Here is a 10635-nt window from a genome sequence, read left to right on the forward strand (position 1 = left end):
TACGTAAACTTATAGATTTTTTCTATTTTTTCAATCACACATATTCAATAAAATCATTTTTGAAAAATGAAAATCAAATAAGGGCACTGAGCTTACTTAGCGAAATATAAAAGATTTGGACAAATTTGCAAGTTGTCAAACTTTTTCAAATGGATTATACGGTCACAAATAGCTCCCCTGTTCGAATAGCAAGGTCCTTTTCAAATAAAATGTACGAGTTCTTGATCAATTTCTTTCGATTTGGAAGTCTTTATATATTTATTTGTGGCATTAGTTACCCCTTAAGGATACATGGACACACATGACCTATTTTTTCAAAAACAAACTAATTAAATCTCTCTGGAAATAAATAAAAAAGAAGAGAAAAAACTCACGTGACCCAACAATTGTTGAGTAAATTTTTTTACATCAACCAATCATCGAGATATAGGTTAATATTTTAAGTTACTCACCTTAGCAAGATTAGTCTTTTAAAATTAAACCTCAAATCTTAATAACAATCGCTTCTACAAACCCGAATTTAATCAAAAATGACTTTCATTTGCTTCACACTACCTTCTTCTTCACCATCATCCTCTTTTGCATCACGTCCCCTCCTAATTTTCCTAAAAATTAATTTAAGTATTAGCGGTAATTAACCCCCGTTTGGCCCCCATTATGTGGCAATTATAATTTTTGAAATAGTATTTTTTGGAAAATGTGTGATTGAAAAAGATGTAAAAAAATTTTGATTTACGTATAATATTATTTTGCCCTTATTTGATTCTCATTCTTCTAAAAATTCATTTTTTAAAAACTCATTTTTAACCACACATTCTTCAATAAAATAGTATTATACGTGAATTCAAAAATTTCCTTCAATTTTTAACCACTAATTCTTAATCAATATACTATTCAATGCATTATTTCCTTCAAAATGGGGATCAAACAAGGGCTTTATAAAAAAAATATTCAATGCATTATTTCCTTCAAAATGGGGATCAAACAAGGGGTTTATAAAAATTGTGTGATTAAAAAATAGAGAGAGAAATAAATTTTTGAGATAAAGTGGTCGATACAAAAAATTTGTGAATATCTTTAATCATGGGACAAGAGGTTTCAACAATTGTTGAATGAATAAAGTGAGTGAAATAATAGACCCCACCCTGACCCTTTTTTTTTTTTTTTTTTTTTTTTTTAATCTGTTTATGTCATTAGCATAAACTATAAAGTAATTTTTATAGCACTACCTTCGGTGGTTGTTCGGCCAAAGTTTCGTCTTTTGGATTATCGGCCGTTTGGCATAGCTTTTAATTTTGTTTTTATCTCTTGTATAAGAGTTTTTGAAGGAAATTATTTTAATTTTTGTTTGATAACTAATATTTAAAAGCACTTCTCATTTCGAAAGTATTTTACAGGAAGTCACGTTGAACTAGTTTCCTTTAAAAGTTCTTTTAAATACCAGAAGTACTTTATCAAAATTACCCAAATTGGTCAAAATCTAACTTTGGAATCTTAAAAACTCCATTTTACTTTTCAATAACCATACCAAACAAGCTCGAAAAATGATTTTTGTTAAAGTTGGTTAGTGGCTAACTTGGCTTCATCACGAGATGACCAATTGCTTTATAATATTAATTTTTCTTTTTGAAGTACTCCAAGAATGCAAAAAAGCGTAGCAATGAATCGCCGCCTGCTTCGGTGTAAGTTTGGGCCAATACTCAGCACACCATGTTGGTATTTGCTTTGCGCCTGTCTTCTTTGTTGCTGGCATTCGTTGGTTAGTTTATTTTATTGGGTACACATTGTTTCTCATTCTTTGTTAGATTGATTTGGATAATTGAAAGTAATTACTATGCCTCTATTGTGATGATTTTTAGTCCTTGATCGATATAGTTAAAAAAATTATATTTTTAATAAAAAAATTTTAAAAAAAGGTAATTGTTGTAAAATAAATAAAAATTGTGGATCTCATAAATATATTATTGAGAATGATTTAATTAAAAATAAATTTTAAAAAATGAGGATCAAATAAAAACTTAAAATCATATGAGTTGTTGAAGTAGCTTTATGATTTGAAGTGACGTGACATTGTCAAAATCATTATTTGATTGTTCCTTATTTAAAGTTTAAATTATTGTAACTTTCAAAACACGGTTGACATTGAAAATATATGTTGTTAAATTTGTATCGTAGAAAAGAATATGTATGTCACGACTCAATTTCCCATTATTTACTTTAAAAAAATTATGTGCATACCATTTGTTTTTGATAAATAGAAGTCTTGATCTTTTAAGAATTTTTGGACGTCGTATCTCGTAACTTCATATTTATAGAAAAATTACTTTTAAAAAATATTAAAATGCATTATCATAAAATACAATAAAATGGAGAAAAATATATGACAAAAATATAAATAAACTCTTCACTTACGGATGTAACTCACTTTTTCTCTCCAACGATCAAAAAATCAATTCTCATAATTACTACAGAACAGATCCCTAATTTCAATCATCGTTCTATAGTTACGAAAGTATTGATACATTTGAAAATCAAGAGTAGAATTTACTAAAATAACTTGATCTTAAATAAATTTCATAATGAGTTTACATACTTTATTGTCAAAACTAGAAAATGAAAAAATAAGTTATAGATATCATTACATTTAAAAACCTTGACAAGATCGCAGCTCGTGGAAATTACCCAGTGTATAAATATCCGATACAGATACTCGTGCCAACCTTCGATAATATTTCTTGAAAATGTTGTAAATGATTCAATAAACAAATTACACTTCCAGTAAGTGAATGTTGCATGTGTGATAATTGCTCATAAGTATTGCAGCTTTAAATATGTTCAGTCTTTTAAACTTTTAGGCTCCATAAACAATATCAATCGTGTACCGAGCGCTCTTTATGTCTATATGGAAGTCCATATAATCATTAAAAAATATTTACGTTGACGACCAATATATAAATCTTAATTATATAGTAATATAAATTTCTATAATTGTGTTAAAATCGGCACATTATATTCTCTATTAAATGAACCACCGTCCAATGTGTCATCCATAGGAATAGTGATATATGTACAAATTAAGGATGATTCACACATGAGGTTTCATTAAATGATAATATCAATAAAATGAGCTTCACATTTGAATCATATTTTGTGTTCAATATTTTTGACAATACTAATGCTACTCAAACAGGGCTATTAATGGGATATTTAAACAAGGGCCGAGGTGGATGCATCTCGGCCCCTATTTATAGTCCCGTCAATAATCCCTATTTGGGTAGCACATCTCTTTTGACAATATGTCACATGACAAGTTTTCACTGAATAGTTTAAAAAATAATTTCTCTTCTTATCTAACAATTTTTTGCGACGTACCAACATTGTCAACAATGCTGTAAAAAAAATAGTACAAATGACATTTCCCTTCATATTTACACATTTGATTGATTTTATCATTTCACCCAATATTACATGTCGTGTCACCTAAGACGATCCCTTTGTACATTTTACATTATTCCATCTAAAAACATGTAAATTTTTTTTTAGAATCGTTGACATGACTATAAATAAATATGAATATATATATATAATAAATATGAAGTCAAGTGCTCAATATATGCTAATGCAACATATAGGTATTGTTTGACTCACGTTCTTTAAAAAAAGTATATTTTTAAACAGTGATTTGACATCATTTCAATCACATATCATTCAATAAAATAATATTACATGCAAATTCAATACTTTTCCTTATTTTTAACCACACGTTTTCCATCAATACACTATTTAAAAATACATTTTTATAAAAATAATCTGGCTCAACCAAGGGCATAATACATGGTGTATTAATTCAAGCTCAAGAACTAACAATGTAACGTTGTTAATTTTTATTTATTTATTTATTTTTATGTCAAGAAGTATATTTTCAGGTATTATGTGGGGAATTTAAAGAATAAGTAGTGCTAAAAGTGTAATGTCGAAATAAAAATATCATCATGGCGCTACACTGAAAATAATGAAGTTAAGTTGATGGAATTGAGAAATTGGTACAACTACTAAGCATCGTGGAAGAGCATGTTTGCAAGCTGCGCAACAATATGGATACACATTAAATTTTAGAATAACGATATTTAGCATCAGCGATATTCAATAACAGTCTATATATTAGCACATCATAGGTCTTATTAAATGTGTTATAATTTGTTGTATCTAATTAAACTTATAATTTAATGTCATTAGTATGCCATCTAGACTAGTATTAAACATTAATGGTGTTAAATAACAGTACTCTAAAAATTAGGACAAATAAAATTGTGCTAAGTGGGCAAGTACACATTTCTAACTGATCAACGAGCATCAAAGTGGTGTAATATGGACCACGATTAACAAATGATGGAATTACAATTATACTAATGGCCTTTTTAAAGAAACATTTCAGTCTGTATTTTCAAACTCAAGGTCGGTCTTAAAAATTTGAGGCCTTAGGCAATTAACAATTACGAGACTCTTAAATATATATAGCAATACCTAGATTATCATTAAGCTATATTACTTAGGGGTGGACAAAATGTCCAGATCAAACCAAACCTAGTGGTTTGGTTCGGTTCTATGAAAAAAATTAATGGTTTTGGTTCTTAAAACCGAGAATCATTTGGTTCCAGTTCCTGTTCGGTTCTAATGCTAGAACAAGAACCAAACATAATTTATAATTTTATTTTTTGTATGAATCTAATTTTATATTAATGGAAGTTAGTCCATTAGTCATTATTTTCTACAGCCAATTAAACGTGTTTAGCTCATTAATTTTTTTCTCTAATAGCCATAGTCGTCTAGGCCAAAGGATTAAGAGAAACCCAAATTCCCAATTCCAATTCGTCTCTCAACATTCAGCGTCTCGCTCTGGTCATCGACGCCGGCTTCCAATCCATCATTGTATTTGTCTTTGAGGACACTTTGAATTCTAAGGTAGTGAGGTTTATTTCTTTATAAACATATATAATTTCTAAACGAAAGCTGACCCTTTTGTTGGAATTTCTTCATTTTTTGAATTTCTCAAAACTCACATTCACAGTACCGTGGTAGAGGAAGATAGGCAATACCACCACCACTTTTCCCGGTTTACACACAGACATCATCATTCCTCGTTTAGATAGTGCTACTTTTCCCTGTTTGCACACGGACATCATCCCTCATTTGGACAAAGAATGTAATTAAACTCGATATTATTAACTTCAACCTAGCTACAGTGCCCACAAGGATAATCGTATGGTTGACACAACACACACACACATGGGAGTTGGGATTATTTTATTCATGGGGGACCCATGCCTCGACTATGAGTGCGCGGTCATCCACGCAATAACCGACGCAGGGCTTAATTCTATTAACTTTTGGCAATGACTCATTCGTTTATATTTTATTTGTTAGTTTGGATTTTTGTAATCTTGATTATTGATAATTTGAACTTGTTAAATGTTTGATGTTTATATTTTTTATTTAAGTACATATTACTAACTTATAAATATTGTGCAAGATTGAAAACTTAAGTAATAGTACTAGTCTACTAGAACCAGACCAAATCAAACCAAAACCGAATGGTTCGATTTGGTTCAGTTCCACTTCTTAAAAAAACCATTCGGTTCTATTATCAGAAAAATCATTGGTTCATGGTTTAGTTCGATTCTCTTAGAACCAAAACCAAATGGAACCACGTCCACCCCTAATATTACTGCTGGCATTTATCTGCCCATAATTAGCGAAAGATTATCATTATCCACAACTATCCCAAAGGCACTTAACTTAAAATTCTAGGTTCAAATGATGGTAAATCCACTGGGAAAAGATAATACATAGTGTAAAGAACCTACATTGCAATAGCAGTCGAATTTCCAACAAATTTACTTTGTGCTTTCAAAATTTCAATGCAATATTAAAAAAAAATGCACAATGGCACTATAAAGCCCTCGAAATTTAAAACTCAAAGAGAAATGAAATAATAATAAAATTGCATTGTTCTTAATTTTTTTCTCACAACTATTGTTAAATCTTATAGCATAAGATTAAATTAAAAAACATAGAATCATAAAGAAATACATAAATAGTTGTAAAATTATAATTTGAAAAGAATAAAATAGAAAGTAGAAAATCCAGCAAAAGAAACCTCAAATATCAACTACGAAAAAATCCGAGAAAAATAAAGTTAAACCTTAAAAATATAACAAGAAAATGAATTACGCACCCTAAAAAGAATCCTCGAATTTCTTGAAAAGTTACTAACAGCATTGATAACTCAAAAATTATGTTTGGAATGAATTAAAATCTGACTTTAAAGTCAAACAATCAATATTAACCACATTTTTCATGAGTCTCACAACTCTTCAACCACAAATTTCATAAACTTTTATTACAATCTACTAAAAAATCTAATTTTAATCCCTACCAAACACTCTCTAATTTTTGAAAGTAAGGAATTCATCTCCAGAAAGAAAGGATAGAAAGAGAAAAAGAGATACTGATTTCGATAGGTTTCTCTGGAGGACGGGGCCCAAGGCCATTGCCTAGTAGGCATTGGCCCAGTGTTGGCCCTAGAATCAAACCCTGCTAATGGGGACCCATTTCATTTATAAATTATAAAGAATAATACTATATATCACTAGTTTAAATGGCTATACTTTATAGATACGACTTTGTTTTTAAATGAATCTATCATTTAATATCATGTAATTGACACCTAAGTTATTGGTTAACATCATTGGTGATAAATAAATATTACTAAGATATAAAACCTCTAAAGCCCTTTCGAGTAAACTAGCAGTTGATGAATAATAAGCTAGCTGAGTTAAATATTGAATTACTTATAGATATGTTAATATAGTAAAAAGGCGTGATATGATAATTATACGAGGAGGTGGAATAATATTTTAAAAGTAATTCATAACATAATATTTTATATCATTCAAGCAATAGGGAATGATAGAATGGATCATTTGAATGTGTAAAAAAAAAATTCTACAATCATAGTACTTGCTTTTCCATAAAAGTTCCAACTAAAAAGGTTTATGATATTGCATTGTCTCAATTGAAAGTACGAGATCAGTTAAGACCATATTATCGAAATTTTTCATATGCTATGACCAAACCAAGGGTAGGTTGTTGTCTCCGCATCAAGTAAGACATTGCTCACACAGTAAGTGGGTTGTTAACCTTTGTTAACCTATTTCTCCAACGCACCACTTATTGCATTTTGAGATATAGCGAGGTGTAAACGCGAATTATCATCGGGCTCGGGTTTGGTAAGAATATAATGTTTGTTTGAGCTTCTGGAAAGCCCTTTCACTTTCCTCATCCCAATTAAAGCTTCGAATATCCTTGAAAACATCGAAGAAAGGGAAATATCTGTTTGCTGCTCGGGACATGAACCTATTGAGCGCGACAACACGACCCGTCAATTATTGTACCTCTTTCTTATTCCTGGGTGATTTCATTGATGCCAATGCCAGTATTTTTTCTGGATTGGCCTCTATTTCCCTGTGAGTGATCATGAAGCCCAAGAACTTACTTGTGGTTACGCCAAATGCATATTTTGCAGGATTTAGTTTCATTTACACTTTCTCAGGGTGCTGAATACTTCATTGAGATCTGATATATTTCGGTCAACCTGTTTGCTCTTGACTACCATGTCGTAAACATAGGCCTCAATATTTTTCCCAACCAAATTTGCAAAGACTTTGTTGACGAGTCTTTGATATGTTGTCCTTACATTCTTCAAACCAAATGGCATAACCTCGTAACAATATATGGCAGACTTAGTTATGAAAGATGTCTCTTCCCGGTCTTTCTCGGCTGTGAGAATTCAATAATAGCCAAAAAATGCATCAAGGAAGCTGTATAATTTATGTCTCGATGTACTGTCCATAGGTTGTCAATCCGATGTAGAGGATAACTATCTCCAAGACATGCTTTGTTAAGATCCTTAAAATTAATACAAACTCTCCATTTACCATTGGCCTTTTTGACGAGAACAACATTGGCAGGCCAATCGAGATACTGAACCTCCCGAATAAATGAAACATTGAAGAGCTTATCGATCTCTTCACGAATGACCTCCTGTCGTTTCGATGCAAATCGCCTCTTCCTTTGCTTGACTGTTTTAGCCACTGGACTAATATTGAGTGTATGGACCGCAACTTCATGATCTATCCCTGATAAATCCTCACCTTCCATGTAAAAACATCAATGTCACGAGAAAAAAATAGCTAATAAGTTCATCCGTGAGGGTGATGTCGAGATCTTGATCGATTATCACATTTTTATCATGCTCGAGCTCAAACTCTATTCATTCTTCCATTGGAGCAAACCTCACTCGCTGTTTGAGCTCGAGCTCTGATACTGAAAGTTGCATGATGTCAGTACTTATTCCCCGAATGCTAGTAATATAGCATTGTCTAACAGCTGTCTGGTCTTCCCGCACGAATGCCATTACTTGTAGTGAACTTCATAGCAAGGTAGAACGTGGACATAATAGCCTTAATCTTATTGAGCAATGGTCTTCCTAGGATGGTATTGTAAGCCATTGAAGCACGAATTACTTGGAAAGATGTGATCTCTGTCACCCGTCTCTGATTAGAACCCAACGTTGGAGGAAGTTTGACGTTCGTCTTAGGGATGATGAAACCATCACCAAATCCCCAAAGAGGAGTTTTGACTGCCTTTAGCTGTTTGGCCGAAATTTCCATCTTGGCAAAGACTTCACGAGAGAGTATGTTGGTTGCACTTTCATTATCAACCAAGATTCTTCTCACTTCAAAGTTAGCCATGATTGCTAAAATGACTAAGGCATTATAACGAGGAAATGATATACCTTCCAAATCCTTCGACCTAAAAGCAATGTCTTTGAGGTTATCATGAGTTGTTTTTGAAGCCAAGGTATATTGACGGGCATATTGCTTTTGTCCATTGTTCGAGTCTCCTTCCGATTCTACACCTCCAATAATAATGTTAATAGTTCTCGCTGTAGGTTGACCATTGCTTTTGGCCTTAGGGACTTTTCGCCTATCACGATTATTTATTGGGTATTTATCACGACTAACATAAAGAACTCGGCAATCCTCTTTAAATAAGGGCCTCAACCTCCCGTTGCAAGGTCTTGTAATTCTTCGTGGTATGTTTATGATCTCGATGAACGTAAAAAAAAAAAATTGCTTTTGTCCCTGGTGTTAGGAGGGGACTTCATTCTCGAAAGCTACTGTAGTTTCTTTGTATCTTTGATCTCTATCAAGATGTTGGTCTTGGAAGTGTTCAATTGGGTGAATAACGTCGACAATACCTATCACCTCTCTTATTTCGAGGAATTCTTTGTGGTGGACTCGAATTATGCTACTTTTTATGCTTGGCCCTTTCTTAGGCCGGGTAAATTTTCCTTAGACTTAATGTTTTCTCTATATTAATGTATTTTTCACTTAGGGTCAGAGCTTGATCACTGACTTTAGTGAAGTTTTTGACAAAGACATTTTGAAATCTTCAAACCTCATGTCATATGTGAGGGCAGAGACAGTTACTGTAATATGTAGATCGGGTATTTGGAGCCTTTCTTTATTGAACCTCGCTATAAACTCACGTAGGGTTTCATTTTATCATTGGCGAAACTGCATGAGGGAAGCTGCTATTTTCCTGATGGGTTTACTACTTGCAAAGAAGGCGAATAACTTGTTGGCCAACTTTGAGACGAGGCTCCAAGGCTGAGAACTAATCCCTGACAGCATTAGTTAAAGTTTGCTGAAGAGCCTTACACAACACTTGGTCCAGTGCAACTTACAAATTCATGACGAGAATATACACATTGAGATGGTTGATCGGTTCAATTGTCCCATCATATTATTTTATACGTGGATACTTGAATTTGTCCGATAATGACTATGGATATGACAATATTCTTGGGAGTAAATGGAGTATTAGGCGTAAAACTTGTTGACCCTTTAGTGTTTCGAAGCAGGCCTGCCATAATCCCTTATTGAATGATCCCAACAAGTTCACCGGACTACATAGTCACTAATATCGAGGTTGAGGCCACATAGGGTATACCCGAGGCCTTGGCTCTACCAATATCAGGAATAAGGCGTGGAGCCGGAGTTGGAGCATCGGCCATAAAACCCCCTTGGGTGTCAGTGTGGGTAATGGATGCGAATTCCTCTGACTTAGCAGTTGAGTTAGCGCGACAACTTGTTGACAAAGCTCTTTGAAAGCTCCAGCGATTACAATTGCCGGTTGGGGCATTGGTATTTCTAATGATTCTTCTTGAGGAACGAGAAGATCTTCAGGAGGAGGAAGGTTTAGGACAGATGAGTTTGTTGGAGGAAGACCTGAACGTATGTTAATCATAGCTTTTGGTAGCGCTTCTCACAGACGGCGCCAATGATGGTACAAAAAATTGTACCTGTTAATTCCGAGCTTGACGACTAAGAATGAGTACGAACGAGATCTTTCGGTACCTAAAACAAAGAAGTCATGTCCTCATTGCTCATTCGAAGCTTAAGCTAGGGGAGAAAATTTATGCATGAGACTATGAACTGAAAAACTATGTAAAAGCATACATGAATTATGAATTGATGCTTTATATTTATAGAAGTGGTGGTGAACTCC

The 10635-nt window shown here is 32.9% G+C and overlaps 1 protein-coding gene across 1 annotated transcript; it reads right to left on the minus strand.

Annotated features, from left to right (window-relative positions):
- Positions 1-5682: 5682 nt before the first annotated feature.
- LOC111404378 lies at positions 5683-8220 on the minus strand. Its single transcript, XM_023033192.1, has 3 exons — positions 7998-8220; positions 7625-7839; positions 5683-5739 (listed from the first exon to the last, which is right to left on the minus strand). The coding sequence occupies exons 1-3, from the start codon at positions 8218-8220 to the stop codon at positions 5683-5685; spliced, it is 495 nt and encodes a 164-aa protein (XP_022888960.1).
- Positions 8221-10635: the final 2415 nt, after the last annotated feature.

The sequence above is a fragment of the Olea europaea genome, chromosome 11, assembly GCF_002742605.1.
Source record: "Olea europaea var. sylvestris chromosome 11, O_europaea_v1, whole genome shotgun sequence".
NCBI classification, from domain to species: domain Eukaryota; kingdom Viridiplantae; phylum Streptophyta; class Magnoliopsida; order Lamiales; family Oleaceae; genus Olea; species Olea europaea.

Coding starts and splice junctions, on each gene's coding strand:
- LOC111404378 (XM_023033192.1), bottom strand. CDS start 8,220: ATGGAAGGTGAGGATTTATCAGGGATAGATCATGAAGTTGCGGTCCAT. Junction 7,840..7,997: donor TCTCGTCAAAAAGGCCAATG/GTAAATGGAGAG, acceptor GAATTCTCACAG/CCGAGAAAGACCGGGAAGAG. Junction 5,740..7,624: donor ATATATCAGATCTCAATGAA/GTATTCAGCACC, acceptor AATTATGGGCAG/ATAAATGCCAGCAGTAATAT.